The sequence below is a fragment of the Amblyomma maculatum genome, chromosome 10, assembly GCF_055883805.1.
Source record: "Amblyomma maculatum isolate TAMU_Amacu chromosome 10, ASM5588380v1, whole genome shotgun sequence".
NCBI classification, from domain to species: Eukaryota; Metazoa; Arthropoda; class Arachnida; order Ixodida; family Ixodidae; genus Amblyomma; species Amblyomma maculatum.
In genome coordinates this window covers 136,623,151-136,644,997 of record NC_139353.1, presented here as the reverse complement: position 1 = coordinate 136,644,997, position 21,847 = coordinate 136,623,151, and the positions used below count along the sequence as shown (strand labels likewise).

Here is a 21,847-nt window from a genome sequence, read left to right as displayed (position 1 = left end):
GAATTCGGGCTTTTGAGGGGTTTCAGAATATGTATTCTTGCTAAAATTTTCGCCTCCCTGGGCTTCTAAATATTGGTCTGCGAGATCGATCATTTCGTCCAATGTATGCACTTTTCTTTCTTTTAAATAAAATGATAGACCAGGGTGACAGCTGCCCAGGAATTGTTCCTTAATTTGGAGTTCGCGAAGTGCTCCATAATCTAGTTTAATTTTTGAGAGTTCAGTCCAGCGGTCAAAATAATTACTCAATCGCGCAACATACTGTGTTGCCGTTTCACCGTCCATAGGTTATCCAGTTCTGAACTTCTCACAAAACCCATCCGTCGTAAATCAAAACCTTTTAAGCAATGCACCTTTCACCTTGTTATAGCTGCCTGCATCCTCAGGAGTAAGACTTCCAAATACGCTTAATGCTTCGCCGCTAAGGCAAGGGCTCAAGATGGTAGCACATTCACTGTCTGTCCAATTTGCATTTATGGCGATCCTTTCGAAGCACAAGAGGAACGCGTCGAGATCGTCTCTTCTCTCGTCGTATTTCGGGATCAATTTACTTGCGTCTATCCGCAAGCTGCTATGTCCTTCCCTGGGGCTATGCACTTCAGCTAAAACGTTGTTGTTCCCCGAGTTTTGGAGCTGAAGTTTCAAAGTAATTCCTTTTCGCGCTGAAATTCCTCTTCTCGCTCCTTCAGAGCCCTCTCTCTTTCTTCTTCAGCTTCTTTTAGAGCCCTCTCTCATTTTTTCTCGGCTTCCTTTCGAGCCCTCTCTCGTTCTTTTTCTGCTCTCTCTCTTTCTTCTTCGGCTTCCTTTCGAGCCCTCTCTCGTTCTTTTTCTGCTCTCTCTCTTTCCTCTTTTTCTCTTTGGCTAACCCATTTGCGCAGTTCGGCACCGGACCACCCCAGCTGGGTGCCAGCCTCAATCAGCTCTTTCAGATTCATATCTGAAGCGCGAACCGTCTGGGTGTAGCCTAAACACTGCTTAGTGAACCTCGCCTAAACGCTTCCGCGCAGCACAACCTCTCGCTATCGCTCTGCTGCTACACTGTTTACGAGTTCTTCGTAAACTCTTCGGACTCGTTCTCCGTCCTCTGAGCTTGAGTGCACCAAACCTCCTGTCGCGGACACCAGAATAATTGTTACCCGCTAATAATTAGTAGGGATTATTACCTATGCACCCTTAACGGTGCGCACATTCCTAGACACTCTTAGAGTGAGGGGGGTAGCTGTTCCGGTCGCAAAGGAGATGCCCTCGACCTGCGTGGCAAGCTCAGCCGGAATTCAACTACCTTGTAGTGACAGAAGGGGGTGGCCGTTTGGTGCCCAGCTGTCGCCGGTTCAAGCCAGAGTAAGGGTTGGAGTCAGAAGTACCAAATAAAACAAACTTTATACACAGCAAGAGGCGATACAGAGGAATACACAAACACTAAAATTGAGAGACGTGAGGTTCACAGAAAAACAAACGCTAAGCATGCAATTACAGAGGTATTCATAACACAGAGGATTTACAGCAGATCAAACACGAGAGTCACAAAAACAAACACCAAATTGCTCACCGGGCACTGTTGCAGTCCGATGCCTCGAGAGTCACGATGTGGCCGCCATGCAAGATGAGCGCCGCTCCCTCGCAGGTTCGTGGGTTTGCCAGCAGCGGGTGATCTCCAGGAGTCCAGCCGAAGCACTTGCGAGCACGCCGCAACCACTGACTGACTGACTGACTGACTGACTGACTGACTCCACAAGCGGCGCGGCCTCAATAAAAAGGGCGCGCCGCGTCTGTCTGTTAAGTCCACGGAAACGGCCCCCAAGAAGCCACTGATAAACGTGTTCAGTGTGTAGAACACATCCTTTTGAGCATTAACGCAAAGTATAACTGCTTGGAACAAAGCCAGCGATTTATTATTAATTTTTAAAAACAGTGTTTTTTTAAATTCGCGGGCAGAGAGAATGTCGTAAGGCGGTGTCGCATGGAACTATTTCCTGGTCCCGTGACGTCACGGGCATGGAGGAAGGAAACACGGCTCAGTTGACTGGCAAGGCTTGCTAGAAGCAGCCATTCCCTCCAACTCCGGGGCACGTAAGCTCTACGAGGCAGCTCTCCTTGTAGAGAGCCCTTCACTCCTTAATCATGGCGAGCCATAGAGGAACCACAGAGAGGCCACGCGTCCTCCAGTGGAATGTGAATTCCCTACGCGCTCGCCACGCTGACCTACGAGACATGATTTTGCAGGGAACCATGAACGTTGACGTCCTGGCGCTTCAGGAGACCAGGATACCTGTGGAATCTGCTCGCCTTCCGGGCTACACTGGCTACTCTGGCCTGTCCTGCTGTGCCCTCGGTTCATGTGCAGATGCCCCCTGCCTGGACCCGTCCCACCCTCAGGACCGACCCCGCACCGCCATCTATGTGCGTAACACCATCCCGCACACGGTGCTGGATGTCGCCGCCAAGGACCTGGGACACCTCGAGATTTGTACCATCCGTGTCCGTCTGGGCAACACAGACACCTCGGTGGCCTCGGTCTACGTCCCCCCGGGCGTCCCATGGGATCCTTCCTGCCTCACGGCCCTGCATTGCCGCCTAGGTAATGATGCCGTAATCTGTGGCGATTTTCCATCAAAAGATTTTATTTTGACAGAATTATATTATTATAACACTAAATAAGAGATACGAAATGCTTACATTTCTGGCGCTACCAAATGTGTATGCCTTGGTTGTATTCATTTTCTTCACATAGAGAACTGTATTCCGTGATCTCTCAATTATGCAAGTCGCCTAAAATAATTTGTGTATGTGCATGCCTGCTTTTCATTTCTTTGCTGTTATGTGTTCATTGATTGTTACGTTTGCTTGTGTATAAGCCTGAAAACATTTGTTAAATGTCCTTTATCGTGTCTCCACTGCTGTGTATATGTATGTATGTATGTATGTATGTATGTATGTATGTATGTATGTATGTATGTATGTATGTATGTATGTATGTATGTATGTATGTATGTATGTATGTATGTATGTATGTATGTATGTATGTATGTATGTATGTATGTATGTATGTATGTATGTATGTATGTATGTATGTATGTATGTATGTATGTATGTATGTATGTATGTATGTATGTACGGGCCTAAACTAGCTTCGGCTATTGGCCCAACATTTTTTTGCAATTTCTATATTTATTGAAATAAAATGATTGATTGATTAAAAAAAACTCTCACCACAGGGCCTGGGGCAGCCAGACATCCTCAGCCAGGGGCAAGAAGCTGCTGGATTCCATTTCAGCCACTGGCATGCGGTTCCTGAGGCCCACGGCCCCAACCTTCATCAGGCCTCGATGCTCGTCCATCCTCGACCTGGCCCTGCTGACGGAGGCCTGCTTCTACACCTGGGAGCGAGCGGCAGACTCCCTGGGCTCCGACCACTACCCCATCTACCTGACACCTACCAAGCAGCGTCGACGAGACAGGGTGTATCGGGTAACGAGGTGGTCTCAGTTCAGGGAGCTGACCAAGGGTATCCCGCACGCAGGTGACTTCCTGACCCTCTTGGGAGAACGTGCCCAGAGCGCCACCGTGACTGGCCATGTCCCCAGACTGACCCCGGTGCCTGACCTCCGGCTACTGGGTCTTCGAGCAGCTAGGCGAAGGGCGGAACGCACAGCCAAGCGGACGAAGCTTCCCAAGGACTGGTCCAAATGGAGGAAGGTCGACGCCTGCTGCCGCCGACAAGCCAACCGACGGGGTCGAGAAGGCTGGGCCAGCCTCTGCCACAAGCTTCAAACCGCCCGACAGTCAGCGACAGCATGGCGTCTCTTCCGATCTCTCCTGCAGGTGACCGTCAACCGCCATCCTGTCCTGTGCGCCGCCATTGCCAGAGGGGTGTCCTACCAGGTGTTAGCCGAGGAGCTGGCCGACCACCGGTCCAAGGCCGCCCGCCCTGCCGTCGGCCCTCTACCAAGCCCTCCGCTACGTGAGCCTCAGACTCGCCACCCCCTTCCTCCCGCAGTAACCTCCATGGTCGCTCCTCAGTGCTCGGATCTCATCACCACCCACGAGCTTCTTCGGGCCCTCAACCGGTCCAAGAAAAAGACGGCTCCAGGTGCAGATGGGATCACCCTCCAAATGCTGCGCAACCTAGACACCCCAAGAAAGGCCCGCCTCCTGCAGGTGTTCAACGGGATCTGGAAAAGCGGCATCCTTTCCGAGAGTTCGACTACGGCCATCGTGGTCCCCATCCTCAAGGGGAAGAAGCCCCCCCCCCCCAGCAGCTCTCGTCCTACCGCCCCGTGTCCCTGACATCCGCAGCCTGCAAGGCCATGGAGTCTGTGGTCCTGGAGCGCCTCTCCTGGATTGCACGGGTGAAGAACTTTCTCCCTGAAAGCCAGTCCGGGTTCCGGAGACACAGGTGCACAGCGGACTCCATCGCGGACGTGGTGTCCACCCTGGAAGAGGCACAGTACACGGGCGACGTCGACTTTCTCGCCCTTCTGGACGTCGAGTCTGCCTTCGACCATCTACCACACCAGGCCATCCAACAGGCTCTGGATGACCTGGGAGTCACAGGTAACCTGCGGCGTTTCATAACAGCCTTTCTTTCCAATCGAACCCTGCAGGTCCGGGTTGGACAGACCCTGAGCTCGCCTCGCCCCATCAACACTGGAGTGCCCCAGGGGTCTGTTCTCAGCCCCTTCCTGTCCAACCTGGTGCTGGCCGGTCTCCCGAGCGCCGTCAAACAGGGTCGGGACCACAGAGTGCTGACCTCGATCTACGCCGACAACATGGCGCTCTGGGTCCGGGCCCCAAGGAGGAGGATGATCTCCGCTAGGAAAGCCCTTCAACGAGCCCTCGACTCCGTGCAGCAGTTCCTTCGCGACAGGGGGCTCAAGCTCTCCGCCGCAAAGTCGGAGGCCCTCATGGTGCACCCTTTGGGAGCACGAGCGTCAGCCCATGCAACCACCCTGACGATCGACGGCACCAGCCTGCCCTGGAGACGCCAGGTCAAGTACATGGGGCTGGTGATCGATCACCGCCTCACATGGATCCCTAGACAAGGCCTACCTGGGTCATCTGAACCGGGTTGGCCGAGCAGCCCAACGTCTTCTTGCAGGGGGCAACGGCTGCTCGCTCCACATCATGGGTAATCCGGCTTTTTGAGGCGGCCGCCACCTCTTCCATACTTTATGCCCTCCCATTTGTTTCCCTCAGGCCCACTAGAGTGAACATCCTGGACGGAGCACGCAGGAAATGGATCCGACACCTGCTGGGAGCAACGCAGTGCTCTAGGATTATGGCAAAACTGGCGGAAGCCGGTGTCTACCCCCTGACCCTGCAGCTCCTCCAGAGAGGCCTCACTCACGTGGACCGCCTTCACCACGCCCCTGACGGAGCATCCCTCCTGGCACGGCTGCGCAGCGCCCCCCATTCACGGATGGGGCTACTGACGGCTGTATACAAGGACTTCATCGGAAATGCCCCAGGGTATTCCATCCTCCCTCCTCCACCAACACGTCCTCCTTTACAGGTCACCCTTGACCTGGAAGGGGTCAGCAAGCGCCGCTACCCAGTTGCTGCCCTGGGCCAGGCCGCCGCAGCTCTGATTGAAGAGTGCAAAGGGAGCACCCTCCTCTTCACCGACGGCTCGGTTCTGCCTTCCACGGGCCAGGCTGCAGCGGCTATGACGGCCCCACAAGTGGGGGTGTCCAGCTCTTGCAGGCTCTCCTTTCCAGGTAGCTCTACTGCAGCTGAGCTGGCGGGCCTCCACCTGGCAGCGGACTACCTGGAGACTGGTCAGCCTCCAGGCTTCTACACCATCCTGTGCGACTCGAGGCCGGCACTACAGCTCCTGCGCAAGCCGTCCTGCTTCCAGCTATCGGCTTGCCACCTACGAGCGCGCCTCCAGGCCCTGGAGGATGCCGGCTTCGTCATCTCACTGCACTGGATCCCGGGCCATGCGGGCATCCAGGGCAACGATGAGGCCGACGCACTTGCCAAAGCGGCCCACTCCGACCAGGTAAGTATGACTAATCATGTATCTGCCTTTGACTTTTCCTGGCTCCCCCTCAAGAAGGCCGTGAGGGCCCTGCACCCCGATCGGCGGATCGCCGAGGGGAGGACATTCCACCGCCTGTCCGACAAGCTCGCCCGCAGGGAGCGAGCTCTCCTCCTAGCCTCCGCACCGGAGGTTCCTGGAGGCCCACGGAGCTGTATGTCCGTGGCCGGGCCCCCTCCCCAGCATGCCCCTCCTGCGGTGATGCAGGAACGCTGGGGCACCTCTTCTGTGTGTGCCCGGCACACGCCCACCACCGTCGCAAGATGGAGGCAGGCTACCGGCCCTCGGACTTCCTGCTGACACCGAGGACCACCTGCTCTTCCCGGCCAGGAGCCCCCTGGCAGCCCACCGGCTCCTGCTGGCCTTCCTGGAGGAGTCCGGCCTGGCTGCACGACTGTAGCCCACCACCGGGCCTGCTGACCTGCTGGCCACAGCGCTGGCGACGGAGCCGATGACGAGGACGACGACGAGAGCGACTCCACGATGATGACCCACCCCTGCCCTCCCAATATCCCATCTCCCACTCCCCCCCCGGACACCAAGAGTGCCGCCGCGAATTAAGGCCGGCATAACCCGTGTCCGGTATCCCCCCCCCCCGAGAATAACCCAAAGACCCCAACCAACCAACCAACCATTCGCTGCGGTCACTGCAACCATGACGTCACGGACACACTTCCGGTAGCTGCGAAAGTCTGCTCGTGCGCTGCTCGAACTATGTTGACTATGTGCGGGATGTTACACAGCTCGCCGCCCTTATCGGTTAGGTGGCCATTGCCCATCAAGTGCAACAACCGAAGCGACGCAGGGATCGGCAGAACGAAGCTGCATTTATAAATATCTTATCTATATAACGTGGTTTCAGGAGTATCGGAGTGTCGTCCGACGAGGCGTCAACAGCACAGTCAAGCACCGCACGATGGCAGCACCTCCTCGACCGCCGTAAACACCGCCGCTGTGGCCCCTCCTCCCACATACCGTTCGCAAATGACACGGCGGATCGTTAGCACCGATGTCCGAAATAAAGCGTGCTAAAATTTGTTGGCGTCTGGAATACTGAGCCGAATATCAAGTATGAAGCCCTCGTGAGGATCGCTGACCAGCAGCAAATTGCTGGTAAGAGCGATAGCCGTGATACAAGCTAGTTTCTGCTCAAGCCAGCTGCCGCTGGTGCATTTCGGCTGATCCGATCTGGTCGTACTAGCTCTGCTCGTACTAACTCTGTACTAGAGTTAATCCTATAATTATTTTACTATCACTATAAGGCAGTTTCATAAGTAGACGATTTACGACAGCGTTGATCATGTTCCAAAGCGTCGACCGCCGCGGCTTCGAAGCGAAACAATGTAGGCCAGCGACCACTAGGGACGGTCACGCACGGCGCGGTCGTTCGCCGCGCTCGCACGTTCCACCCCCGCGGTAATTGTGTAACGTACCTCAGTCTGCTCGCGGCATACCGTGCTGCACGCGTTGCAAACTCGTGTACTTTCATAGCTAAGGCTGCGTATTTTTTGACGTTCTGCTCAGCAACAAGCCGTTCAAACGATACTGTAGGCAAGACAAGGCTTCAGTACGCAGTCGCTGCGCTGTCGGCCGTAATCGAAGACGTCGGGCGGCACCATAATCTATACATCGACCTTTAAACGTGATACAGTGGGCAAATGAATAACTTTGTGAAGCAGACCCGCTCGTTCGTTCGCGCACTCGGGCGCCGACGAGTAGCTTCCGTCAACAGACGCCGTCATAACCTCGGTTAGTGACGCAAACCGAGGTAGTCAAGCTCGGTTAGCGGTAACCGCGGTTAGTGGTGACACCATGGTTTGGTCCGCCGTGTAACATAGCATAACCACGGGTTTGCGGTTACACTAACCGTCGCTGCGCGAACTGGCGAACTCCTCAGGCGTGTGCGAGCGAGGACAGGTTGGCGCGAGTACGCCAGCGAGCGAGCGCGCGGCAACCGGAAGTTCGTCGAAGTGACGTATGTCTGGGCGGAGCTTTGAACTTGCTTGTATTCTTTGTTTTTTTTATGGCTCCCTTCGGCGTACGAGTTGAGAGGGAAAATTGGAAGGGTCATTTTTAATCGCGATATCTCTGGTGTTGCAGAACTAGATCGAAAATTTTTGCGGGAGAATGATGGGTGGTTCAATAACTATCAGTGTCATGGCGTTGTTTACCCTTCTTTGTGACCATTTTCAGGGGACCTTTAAGGCACGCTAAGGCTAGCGCGGACACACACTTAGCTTCGCTGGTTAGAGCGCTCCCTTTTCCTCCCGTCGAGCCGCGCGTCGTCATTGGCCACGACCCGTAGAGCATTCTGGAAAGCTCTGGCGTGTGCCAGACTGATGATTCACCGTCATCCCCGGGCAATGGGAAAGAGGCTGACGGCGACGCGTACAAAGCTACGCGGGGAAGGAGGTTTTTCTCTAACTTTCCATGCGGCGCCGCGTGGGCCTCGCGCCGCGCCGGCTTAATAAAAATGTGCGCCGATTTCGTGACAGCCGCCCCAGTTCAGGAGCTTACGGAGGAATGCTTGCAGGCAGCGACCGACATCATTGTCGATTACGCAGCGAAAAGGGGACTTTCGTGCTCCCCGCATAAATCTGAGTTGTTCGCTTATAACCCAAAGTACCTTCTTTGCAAGAATAGCGGGGAGTGTCATATTCAGGTGGAGGGCATACCGGTGCCAAAAGTAGATCAGATCAGGATTTTGGGGATGGTCATTCAATCCCACGGCCATAACGGAGTCCTGAAAAAATTAGAAATTTACGTGATGCAAACCATCGGGCTCTTGAGGAGGGCCGCCACCAAAGGAAGAGGCCTCAAGGAGATAAATTTACTAAAACTAATCCAGGCGTACGTAATAAGCAGAATAAGTTACGCCACGTCCTACCTGGACATCAAGGCCGGCAAAAAAACGGTCCAAGATCATGGGAGCAAAGAAAGTAGTCTATGTTGATGCGGCAAGTGGCAGAACAGGTGCAGCGGTAGCTTCGGTAGTCGATGGCCCAGGGGCACCGGTATCCGCGGCAGCCATCAGAGGCCGCAGCATAGAGACTGCGGGGGAGGTTGCGATAGGGCTAGCTTGCGTAGGAACGGAAGCCAAGTTCATAATTAGCGACAGCAAAACTGCCATTCAAAATTTTGGGAAGGGGAGGATATCACCGGAGGCGGCCGAAATTCTCACCCAAAGAACACCGAATAGGAAAATTCAATTAATTTGGAGACCCGCTGACGCTGCCGCCCCTGGTAACGAGGCGGCTCACGAGCTAGCCCGAGCTTTCTACTTCCGCGTAGCCGTCGAGCCCCCCGAACACTGGGCATACGACGAGTGTCTGCAAAATTACGGGGAAATCATCGACCATTATAAATTGGGACGTAGACTGGTACCCCCGCAAGATGTCAAACCAAATAATAGAGAAGCTGCCGCGTGGAGGCGGCTACAAACTAATACGTTCATGAACCCGGTCTGGGCGTTTCACGAGCTACCAGACCTTAGGGACAATGATATGTGTAAACACTGTGGGGCGAGAGGGACCCCCGACCACATAATTTGGGAGTGCCCACAATCTCCAGGTAGAGGACAAAATATTACGTAGAGAAGCCTGGGATACCCCGCTGCGAAGCGCGGACCCTGCGATCCAGCACCGCACCGTCCATCTGGCGGAAGAGGCCGCAACAAGCCAAGGGCTACCTGCCAGCCTCTAATCTGCGGGCGCACGACTCCCCGTCTTCCCCGGCACGCGTGCCGGGGGCGGGGAAATGGAAGCCCATTTCTGATGGAATTAAAAGTTGTACAACCAACCAACCAAGGAACTTCTGATGATAAATAATTTGTTCACAGGAAGAGAAGGGCGCAGTATCTGTTACACTTATTCCGATGGACACCTAAACCGCGCCGTAAGGAAAGGGAGGGAAGTGGGAATGAAAGTAGAGAGAAAGACGAACCGTAGTAGAGGGCTACGGAGCAATTTCGTCCACCTAGGGATCTTTAACGTGCGCTGACATCGCACAGCCCACGGACACCTCTTCGTTTCTCCTCCATCGAAACGCAGCCGCCGAGGTCGGGTTCGAAGCCGAGTACTCCGGCACAAGGGAATGCCCCAATTCTCCCAGGCATATTGATGAAATCAGGGAGAAAGAAAACTGGGATGCCCTTCTCCGGAGTAGCAAGCTCGAGTAATCCGTCTGGAACGGGACGCTTTGCGAAAGACGTCCCTATGCGGGGCTCCCTCTCCCTTGGAGTCCCCCAATGGTCTTACTGATGGAGCGGAGGAGCCTCTACATCGACGGCATTAAAGTTATCTTGAACTTGAACTTGGTAATTATTATTAATAATAATATAATAATAATAATAAAAGAGCACTGCAGAATCTGCATTGGGGTAATGCAAAAGCACGGATACTGCTGTTCCTTGCTTCAGGTTGCTTTATTCACTTCTTGCTTGAGTTAGTGAGTGAGTGAGAAGACATTATTTACACCAACATGGACCTCGGGGCAGGGGCTCAGCCAGGGGGAGGGTCTCCTTGCCGACTCTTCTGCGTCGTGGCCGCAGAGAAGGTCTTGGAGTGAGCCTCCTCTGCCAGGTGTAGGACGATCTTTTGTTCATCCGCATTTGAGCTGCGGATGTAGACTTCCAGGTAATTTGATCAAAGGGATCAGTTTTTTTAGCTTCCGGATGATCGGGGCATTGTCAGATTAAATGATTTTGACTCAGAGATACGTTGCAGAAATTGCAAGCCTATGGGTCCCCTGTCAACTCATTATGCAGAATAACATAAGGAAAGAAACGACTGGCCTGAATTTTTCGCCAGGCCCTGCATTCTGAGGGTATTAGGGACCTATCAGGTGGTGGATAGATCCTTCTGTTTAGTCTGGGAGTCTCAGAGAGCTCCTTGTAGGTGATGAGGGGGTCTTTGTCTCCGGGTAGCGGGGTCTCTATGGCCGCTCGGGTGTATTCATCTCGTGCGAGGCAATGGACAACCTCATTGCCTTGTAGACCCTCGTGAAATGGAAACCAGATTACTGAAACTTCTCGGTTTAGCGGGTGCCTTCTTAGTAGACTGGCCGCCTGCTTGGAAATTAGGCATTTGCCGAAGTTCCTAACGGCCGCCTTATTATCTGAAAGGATAGTTTTGGCTTTAGTGCCTGTACATGCTAGCGCTATCGCAGCCTCTTCAGCTATAAAGTGTTACGCGTATTAATGGATCCACCTACTTTCTGGGGGTGGTTTCCATCTACCACTGCTATGACCGCGGCCCCTTCAAGCCCGCAGGCAGCATCGTAATTGGCTGATTCCTCAGGAGGGTAGTTTATTAGTTTGCTTTGAATAAATTTTGCTCTATGCTGTCTTCGTTACTTGTCATGAATCGGGTGCATATTCTTAGGGATCGGTGCAATTTTGAATAGTTTGCGCTTCTCAAGCTCCAGGAGTTCAGCGACATAGGGTGGCTCACCTGACTGAAGCTGTAGTTCTGGTAGTATTTTTCGGCCAACTACAGTGGAGCTGAACCGCCAAATCTGGGCCTCCCAGACCTCTTTAGCAACCTCTTCCCAGGTATTATGCACTCCCATAGCTAGACGCTTCTCTTTTGAATGACATTCTGATCATTTTCTCTAACTTCTTTACTTCACCAGGATTGAGATTGAGAAAGCGGGTGGCATAAGCTATCCTGCTGATTACAAAGTCACGAAGCAGTTGTATTAGGCAGTGTTCTCTGCGGCCTTTGTTCCTGAGAGAGATTCGCCTAAATAAGCCGGTTACCTGGTCGACATACGTCTGATGCTTTTTCAGGATGGTGGTGTTTTTCCTATTCTGCTGTAGGAAATACCCCAGCATCCTAATGGTGCTGACTCTCGGTACCTTGCTCCCTGCCACGTATACCTCCACTGGTTTATGTAAGTGCGGTAGGTGGGATTCTCTGGTTAGTTGTCCTTTGCAGCACATTGAGAAAAGTTCAGATTTGTGAGGAGAGCAAGATAGGCCTCTCTCTAGGGCGTAGGTTTCAACTATATACGGTGCTTCCTGCAGCCTATGCGATATATCGGCGCTGGAGCCTCCACCGGTCCAGATTGTTATATCGTCTGCATAGATGCTATGTTTGATGCCTTCTATCTTATTAAGACGGGACGAGAGATCTTTCATTGCAAAATTGAAGAGTACCGGGAGAGGACAGATCCCTGGGGCATTCCTCTGCCCCCGGTACTGATGGGCTCGGGCCTAAGTCTCACGAAGCTGACTTCAGTTTTCCTGCAGGTGAAATTGACATAGCTGAAGCACTTGCTTCCCACTCCAGCCGAGTTGCGGCCTTCGAGAACCGCTCTGTGCTCACCATTATCAATGCCTTAGTGAGATCAAGTCCCAGAATGGCTCTATATGATGCATCGTCCTCGGGAGCGTCCATGATGTCGTGCTTTAATCTGAGCATGACATCCCGTGCGCTTAAATCCGGCATGTACCCTACCATCTCCCCTGGCTAGAGTTCCTTGGTTTCCATATGCCTAGAGACTCTCATTTGGACCACTTTTTCCGTGAGGTTTCCCAGACAAGAGGTGGGAGATATGGGCCTGATGTTGGATAGTTCATGTTTCTTGCCCGGTTTAGGAATAAGGACCAATCTGGAGATTTGCCACTCCTCTGGGATTTCGGCCCCTTCCCAAATTTTAATCATTACTTCGCGAATGAAGTGTGTATGTAGAGTCTTTGTCCAGATTTGTAAGCACAGTGTTCGTGATATTGTCTGGCCCTAGAGCAGATCTCTTTTTGAGATCCTGCAGGACTGCCCTCAGTTCAGTTCAGTTCAGTCGTGTCCGACTCTTCGTGACCCTATGGACCATATCACGCCACGCTTTCCGGTCTCTCACTATCTTCCTAACATCACAAAACTTCATCTGCAGCGCCCCGAGGATGCGATCTAACCATCGCGTTTGCTGCCTACCCCTTCTCTGGTGACCCTCAACCTTTCCCAACATCAAATATTTCTCCAGCGACTCCTCCCTTCTCATCAGATGACCAAAGTAGCTGAGCTTTAACATTAGATTTTGACCCTCCAATGAGCAGTCAGGGTTTATGGTCGACAATATAAACTGATTTGATCTTCTGGCCGTACAAGGAACTCTCAAGATTCTCCGCCAGCACCACAATTCAAACGCGTCAATTTTTCGGCGGTCAGCCTTCTTCACAGTCCAACTCTCGCATCCATACATCACAGCTGGAAATACCATAGCATGAGTTATACGGATCTTGGTTGGCAGACTAATGTCTCTGCTCTTTACTAGGTGGTCAAGGCTAGCCATGGCTCTCTTTCCCAGAAGTAGACGTCTCCTAACTTCATGGCTGCAGTCTCCTTTTGGGGTTATCTTGGAGCCCAAGAAGAGAAAATCTGTCACAGCTTCCACTTCTTGTTTCCTTGATGCTCCAGGACTTGATGGGGCAAGACGCCATGATCTTTGTCTTTTTAATGTTCAGATTAAGCCCAAACTTCTCACTCTCTTCTTGTACGCGCACCAGAAGTCTCTTGAGTTCCACTTCCCTAATTTCTGCCAATTCAATTGGAGCATCTGTGGCCTTATTCTCGAGCCCGACATAGCAAGGTAGAAAGGGGCCGGGATCCTGACATGTATACATTGTCCTGATTGCATTTAGCACCTTCTCGTTTCTTCCTTGGAACTTATATTTGATCTTAATCTGGTCTAGTCTGGTCCGTCTCTCAGTGTTATTGCGATCAATGAGGTAGCGGAGGATAGCCCAGGTCTTGGGAAGGCTCATGTTGAAGTTAATCTCATCGCACACCTCGCCCCAGCTCCTTTCGGACAGCTTGGCTGCATACCGCTCAATTTCCTTATTGAAGTTAGCAACCCCTCTTCTGATATTTCTGTTCCATTTTTTATTTTTTCACCTTCCCTCCAATTCTCTCTTAGGTGTTTGTCTAATTTTGGGACTTGGAGATTCGTCGCCTGTTCTTCCGTGGTCTTCTTTATATGCCGATTAAATTCTTGTTGCCACTCAGTTAGAGAAGACCAGGACTTATTACCTGCAGCCCCTCTGATTGACCTAAATTTATCCCAATTTTGGCTCGTAACACGGTATCCCGAAGATTAAATCTGAGCCGAATTTCTATGACCATATGATCGCTGCCGTAGTTTTTTCCCGTGTTGCACAATTCAACTGGGCCGCACCTGTGAGTTAATGTAAGATCGAGCATGGTGTCTTTACAGACACTGTTACCCATGCGCGTGGGTGTCGCCGCATCCGTTATTCGAGTAAGTCCATTGGATAATATGGATTCAAGCAGGCCCTTCCCCTTCTGGCATTGTGTATCATATCCCCATTCTTGATATTTAGCATTGAAGTCCCCGAAGATTAGAAGTGGTTCGCAGCCGGCAACCTTTAGTGCTTTTTTTAATAAGAACGATAATTTCGCATTGATTTGTCTCAGTGGGCTATATAAATTGAGCACGAAGAGATTCTCTTTGTTATTTCCTGAAAGGTCCCCAGAAAGGGGTCACAAAGAAGGGTAAACAACGCCATCACACTGATAGTTATTGAACCACCCATCATTCTCCCGCAAAAATTTTCGATCTAGCTTCTGCAACACCAGAGATATCGGCGATTAAAAATGACCCTTCCAATTTTCCCTCTCAACTCGTACGCCGAAGGGAGCCATAAAAAAAAAACAAAGAATACAAGCAAGTTCAAAGCTCCGCCCAGACATACGTCACTTCGACGAACTTCCGGTTGCCGCGCGCTCGCTCGCTGGCGTATACTCGCGCCAACCCGTCCTCGCCCGCACACGCCTGAGGAGTTCGCCAGTTCGCGCAGCGATGGTTAGTGTAACCGCGAACCCGTGGTTATCCTATGTTACACGGCGGACCAAACCATGGTTGCACCACTAACCGCGCTTACCGCAAACCGAGCTTGACGACCTCGGTTTGCGGCGTTAACCGAGGTTATGACGGCGTCTGTTGACGGAAGCTACTCGTCGGCGCCCGAGTGCGCGAAACGTACGAGCGGGTCTGCTTCACAAAGTTATTCATTTGCCCACTGTATCACGTTTCAAGATCGGTGTATAGATTATGGTGCCACCCGACGTCTTCGATTACGGCCGACAGCGCAGCGACTGCGTACTGAAGCCTTGTCTTGCCTACAGTATCGTTTGAACGGCTTGTTGCTGAGCAGAACGTCAAAAAATACGCGGCCTTAGCTATGAAAGTACACGAGTTTGCAACGCTTGCAGCACGGTATGCCGCGAGCAGACTGAGGTACGTTACACAATTACCGCGGGGGTGGAACGTGCGAGCGCGGCGAACGCCGGCGCCGTGCGTGACCGTCCCTGGTCGTCGCTAGGCCTACATTGTTTCCCTTCGAAGCCGCGGCGGTCGACGGTCTGGAACATGATCAACGCTGTCGTAAATCGTCTACTTATGAAACTGCCTTATAGTCATTCCTATCCTGCCATAGTAAAATAATTATAGGATTAACTCTGCCGACGCATTAATCGCAGAGCTAGTACGAGCAGATCGGATCAGCCGAAATGCACCAGCGGCAGCTGGCTTGAGCAGAAACTAGCTTGTATCACGGCTATCGCTCTTATCAGCAATTTGCTGCTGGTCAGCGATCCTCACGAGGGCTTCATACTTGATATTCGGCTCGGTATTCCAGACGCCAACAAATGTTAGCACGCTTTATTTCGGACATCGGTGCTAACGATCCGCCGTCTCGTTCGCGAACGGTATGCGGGAGGAGGGGCCACAACGGCGGTGTTTACGGCGGTCGAGGAGGTGCTGCCATCGTGCGGTGCTTGACCATGCTGTTGACGCCTCGTCGGACGACACTTCTATACTCCTGAAACTACGTTATATAAATAAGATATTTGTAAATGCAGCTTCGTTCTGCCGATCCCTGCGTCGCTTCGGTTGTTGCACTTAATGGGCAATGGCCACCTAACCGATAAGGGCGGCGTGCTGTGTAACAGCCCGCATAGAGTTCGAGCAGCGCACGAGCAGACGACTTTCGCAGCTACCGGAAGTGTGTCCGTGACGTCATGGTTGCAGTGACCGCAGCGAATGGCAGCTCCTAGCAAGCTTTGCCAGTCAACCGACCCGTGACGTCACGGGACTAGGAAATAGTTCCATGCGACACCGCCAAGCGACAATCTCTCTGCCCGCGAATTTCAAAAAACGCTGTTTTTAAAAATATTAAATCGCTGGCTTTGTTCCAAGGAGTTATACTTTGCCTTAATGCTCAAAAGGATGTGTTCTACGCACTGAACACGTTTATCAGTGGTTTCTTGGGGGCCGTTTCCGTGGACCTTGAAGGGCCTGGTCCCCCTCACTTCCGTGTCCTTGAGGAGGCCACGCGTGTTGTCCATGGGTTCCGGAAACTTAAAACTGCTTCAATGTCCCCATAAACCTCGTGTTGAGTAACCGCCGTATTGAGTTCAATTAGAGCAGCCACCCGAGCCGAGTCTCCTAGTGAGCTGCGAAACTTGTATCCCTTGAGGCCAACATGGCTGGCGTTGGTCTCTTGTAATGCAATTACCAAGGGTGGTTCTTCGCTCGACTGTATTACCAGTGGAAGGACCCCCTTTTTCCTACAAATCCCCTGCAGTTCCACCGCCAGATTACACCATCTTTCCTCCTCGAATTATTGTGTCTTCATGCCCCTTTTGCCAGCAGTTGTTGGTAGCGAGCATGCCTGCGGCGAGAAGGGTTTGCTCCATTCTACCTAGGCTGCCCTCCATGTGTAGCAGTCTAACTTGCAGGTTTTCCCGCCCATAGGTGGGCCTCTTCATTAGTTCCTTAGGATACCTTATGTCTACGGCAAGTTTGTCGAGATGCATGTCCTCAGGCTTGGCCTTCTTTCTACTGGGGGGCCCACTTTCACGTTCTGGTTCTTTTTCGCTCTCGAAGGGGGGAAGTTCCCTCATCTCACGATTTTCTAGCTTGATTAACCCTTTCCTCAACTCTGCATTTTCTTGCTTAATTTTCTGTAATTTCTGCACGAGTGCCTGATTCTTTCTGATTAGTCTTTCTTGACCAGTTTGCCTCCTGCCAAGGTACTTTTCTGCTTGAGGCCCCATGGGTCCGCCGGATCACGTATGAGTGATCCGAGGTTCGCCTTGACTTGCTGAGGTGTTTTGCGTGGTCGGTCCCCTGCTTCAGCGCTAAGTTTTGGCCCGAGTGTAGCGTCCGCCTTCTCCGGTATGGCGATCTTGACTGCTGACCCTGGCCTGGTGGCAGACTTGGAGTGGCTGCGGGAGCGGGAGATGGAGCATGCCTCCTTAGTTTTGAAGGTCTTTAACTTGTTCTTTAGAGGAATGTGCCCCTGTTTAGGGGCAGTATCTTGCTATCTCAGTTTCTTTTCCCAGAGTTTCCTTTTGACTATGTATGGGGTCCTGTAGATCTTGATGCAGCTTTTGTCCCCAAGGGGGTGCTACCCCTGGCAAAGTGCACATTTGGGGGTGCACGTATGATCCGATAGGGGATGTTGAAACCCGCATCCTTGGCATTTGCGCGTCTCGGGATTTGGGGAGATGTCAGCCCTACGCCCGAATTGCCCGCATGTGGCGCACACCTGGTATTTCTTTTTGAATAGTTTGCACTTGAATGGTGTTGCCTTGAAGTTGACCGTTAAGGGTGCTGTGTCTTCTACGAAACACAGCAACACAGTGCCTGTGTTCTCTCCCAGCCGTCTAGCTAACGCAATGGCCGGATTTCCTGATCTATTCAGGATAGTCAAGAAATGGCGGCCGGCGAGGACAGACGTATGTCTCTGTGCTCCGCCTAGTCTGCTTCCATCGGCGACCTGCTTCATCATACTCGCCTGCTTTTCACCCTCGTGAACCATCAGTGTTTGCCCGAACTGCATCCACTCGGATATTATGTGCTGCAAAGGTTTTTCGTGACTTTTTTACGTGTTTTGTGCCGGACGTGAACAGCGGCCACACCGTACACGTGGGTGGACTGCGGATCCACCATGTCGGAGACGCAGGCCTCCGAAGAAGCCGGCTCTTGGCCTCGCAACCAAGCAAGTGACGCTCCTATGGACGCACAAGAATTTTCGGCCGGAATAGGCGCAGATGGCTCCACCATGTCTGAGACGCCGGCCTCGGAAGATGCCGGCTCCTCGCCTCTCAACCAAGTAAGTGACACTCCCATGGACGCACAAGAACTGTCGTCTTGGATAGGCCCAGATGACTGGGAAATCAGGCTCAGAAGAAAATACGTTTCTGAGGAACAAGCGGAAAAAATTAAAGCGGCGAATGACGCGAGAGCGACGAAGCTGCTAGCGAAGAAGACACTCAAGGAAGCGAAAACCTTAATTGCCCGGACTTTTCCGATGCCCAAGGAGTGGGCGAAGATCGTACTTAGACCTCAGGGAGGCATAGAAAAGATAATCAAAGGCTACGGGTTGGCGGAGCTCACCAATATCATCGCTAGAGCCGCGGCTATGCGCGAAGAGGAAGCGCAAGGTAATCATAACGACCAATTAAACCATTTTGATCGCCATGGCATCGAAGTAAACAGTGAGAAGGTACCAAGGCATCGTGGCCCTCCGGCATAAAAAAGGCACATCCTCAGTCACAGCCTGCCTTGTGACGCCGGATACATTCAGAAAGAGGGTATGTACGGAATCCCACCGGGCCACTTCTTGCTTACCCATTTTAGTCTTCGGTGCTTCCAAATAGCGCGCCAATTCCTTTAAATGCCCATTTTTTGGCTCTGCATCCAATTACGTGACGTAACAATCTCTACGTCACTAATTCATTTCTTGTTTACCCATTTTAGTCTTCGGTACTTTAAAATTGCGCGCCAATCCCTTGGTTGGTTCCCAGGAAGGGAAATGCGCAGTATCTGTCACACTTGCTCTGTGGACACCTGAACCGCGCCGTAAGAGAAGGGAGGAAGGTGGGAGTGAAAGTGGAAAGAGAGAAAGGGGAGCCGTAGTGGAGGGCTGCGGAGTAATTTCGTCCACCTGGGGATCTTTAACGTGCGCTGACATCTCACAACACACGGACGCCACTTCGTTTCGCCTCCATCGAAACGAAGTGGTGTCCGTGCGCTGTGCGATGTCAGCGCAAGTTCCTATGCCCTTTCAGGCTCTACTTCCGGTTGCGTGACATCACATCCTTGACATCACCTTAATTGACTGACAACTACTTTAAAACAAACTCTGTAAGCGCACTCGCGACGCGAATTCTGCGCAACCGATCTCTCAATCACAACATCAATCTCGTATGGGTTCCGGCTCATACGGGTCACTCCGGAAACGAAGGGGTCGACCGTCTTGCCCGGGCGATATATCGGGAACGGACGCGCCCGTCGAGCCGCCCAGCACATATGCGGGATAAAAAATTACCGACGATTACGTTACTTCCTAATGCGAAATTTGAGCGCAGCAAATAAGCTGTTTCACCTTTTCGATAGATTGAGGCAAAGAAATCGAGCAACACATGTATGCGCTATCACAGTTTTTTTTTTTTAATTTTTCACACGTATTCCTTTAACACAGACTCCACTAACAGTTCTTGACAGTCATGAAGGAAGCTTTGTGGTCGGAGAGATAGTCTATGTTCGACTTGGTACACCAATGCTTGATTCTCAAAGACGAGATCTATACAAGTGCCTCGCGAGGTTGTCACAGCCGTGGGACGCGTTACAAGCGAGAGGAACGGGATACGAAGAGGCGTCCGTGTGCTGTGCGATGTCAGCGCACGTTAAAGATCCACAGGTGGTCGAAATTATTTCGTAGCCCTCCACTACGACTCCTCTTTCTCTCTTTCCACTTTCACTCTCGCCTTCCTCCCTTTCCTTACGGCTTGGTTGCGGTGTCCACAGAAAACAAGCGAGACAGTTACCGCGCCTTTCCCTTCCTATAAAAAATAAATCAGTTTTTCTACGCGGTCATGCCCCGCCGGGGTGGTACAGTGGTAAGACGCCCGACTACTGTCCGGAATACCCGGGCTCGAACCCGACCTCGGCGGCTGCGTTTCGATGGAGGTGAAACGAAGAGGCGTCCGTGTGCTGTGCGATGTCAGCGCACGTTAAAGATCCCGAAGTGGTCGAAATTACTCCGTAGCCCTCCACTACGGCTCCTCTTTCTCTCTTTCCACTTTCACCCCCACCTTCATCCCTTTCCTTGTGGCGCGGTTGAGGTGTCCACGGAAAACAAGTGAGACAGTTACCGCGCCTTTCCTTTCCTATAAATCAATAAATCAGAAGGTGGCAATGCGCGCGTCCTGCGGCTCAGCATGGAAGAGGAGGAAGGGAAAGTGACGACGCCTGAATCACGCGACTTAACACTGAGGGGGTGGAGTGGCCGCAAAGATGCACCCTTTGAAACAGTGAGAGAGGGGAGTGTCAGTTGGAGACGTGGCGGCCGTCACTGGGCAGCGTTTCACAAGCGTGTGTTATTCCGCAGTGAGCAGTCGTGTACGTGTCGCTCGCGCGTCCTCAACTTCGGCATCTGTCCCCTCGCATCAGTCACTCACCTTCACGGACAGCAGACGTGCACGCGCGGTGCTCCCTGGACCTCGGCTCCGAGCCGTTCGCTGCATCGTGAAGCTGGCTGTGCAATTACTACTACTACTAGTTCTGTGGGATATTCTTGGGGGAGGGACACCGGACACGGGTTATGCTGGCCTTATGTCGCGGCGGCACTCTTTGTGTCCGGGAGAAGGGGAGATGGGATGTTGGGAGGGGGAAGGGGGGGTGGTAATCGTCTAGCAGCCGCTCTCGACGTCATCAGCTTCATCGCCAGCGCCGTGGTCAGCAGGCCCGGTGGAAGGCTTCAGATGTGCAGCCATGCCGGACTTCTCTAGGAAGGCCAGCAGGAGCCGGTGGGCTGCCAGGTGACTCCTGGCCGGGAAGAGCACCTGGTCCTCCGTGGAAGCAGGGAGTCTGAGGGCCCGGTGGCCTGCCTCCATCTTGCGACGGTGGTGGGCGAGTGCTGGGCACACACATATGGCCTCCGAGATCACCTCCACGCGCACGTTTCAGGTCCCCTAGGCGATGCGCAGATAAGGGTGCAGGGCCCTCACTGCCTTCTTGAGGGGGAGCCTGGAAAAGTCAAAAACAGATACATGGTTAGTCATACTTACCTGATTGGAGTGGGCCACTTTGGCAAGTGCGTCGGCCTCATCGTTGCCCTGGATGCCCGCATGGTCCGGGATCCAGTGCAGTGAGAGAATGAAGCCGGCATCCTCCAGGGCCTGGAGGCGCGCTCGTAGATGGCAAGCCGATAGCTGGGAGCAGGACGGCTTGAGCAGGAGCTGCAATCCGTCTCCTTGGGGCCTGGACCCAGAGCGCCACGTCGTCGGCATAAACCGAGATCAGCACTCTGTGGTCCCGACCTTGTTTGATGGCGCTCGGGAGACCAGCCAGGACCAGGTTGAATAGGAAGGGGCTGAGAACAGACCCCTGGGGCACTCCGGTGTTGATGGGGCGAGGCGAGCTCAGGGTCTGTCCAACCCCCGGACCTGCAAAGAACGATTTGAAAGGAAGGCTGTTATAAAACGCCGCAGGTTACCTGACTCCCAGGTCGTCCAGAGCCTGTTGGATGGCCTGGTGTGGTAGATGGTCAAAGGCGGACTCGACATCCAGGAGGGCGAGAAGGGCGATGTCTCCCACGTGCTTTGCCTCTTCCAGGGTGAACACCACGTCCGCGATGGAGTCTGCAGTGCACCTGTGTCTCCGGAACCCGGACTGGCTCTCAGGGAGAAAGTTTTTAACCCGGGCAATCCAAGAGAGGCGCTACAGGGCCACGGACTCCATGCCTTGCAGGCAGCGGATGTCAGGGACACGGGGCGGTAG

General features: G+C 52.8%; 1 protein-coding gene across 1 annotated transcript; it reads left to right on the top strand.

The window, feature by feature from the left end:
* Positions 1-2,229: 2,229 nt before the first annotated feature.
* LOC146177520 (uncharacterized) lies at positions 2,230-21,847 on the top strand. The gene is made up of 5 exons (XM_084581586.1): positions 2,230-2,578; positions 3,275-4,198; positions 4,297-4,728; positions 17,974-18,176; positions 21,611-21,847. Exons 1-5 carry the CDS (start codon positions 2,230-2,232, stop codon positions 21,845-21,847), a joined length of 2,145 nt encoding a protein of 714 aa, XP_084437712.1.

Excerpts from the sequence above, each read along its gene's own strand:
- LOC146177520 (XM_084581586.1), top strand. The coding sequence starts at position 2,230 with ATGAACGTTGACGTCCTGGCGCTTCAGGAGACCAGGATACCTGTGGAA. Across the intron at positions 2,579-3,274 it reads GGCCCTGCATTGCCGCCTAG|CCACTGGCATGCGGTTCCTG; the intron begins GTAATGATGCCG and ends ATTCCATTTCAG. Across the intron at positions 4,729-17,973 it reads CCCGAGCGCCGTCAAACAGG|CGGCCACACCGTACACGTGG; the intron begins GTCGGGACCACA and ends GGACGTGAACAG.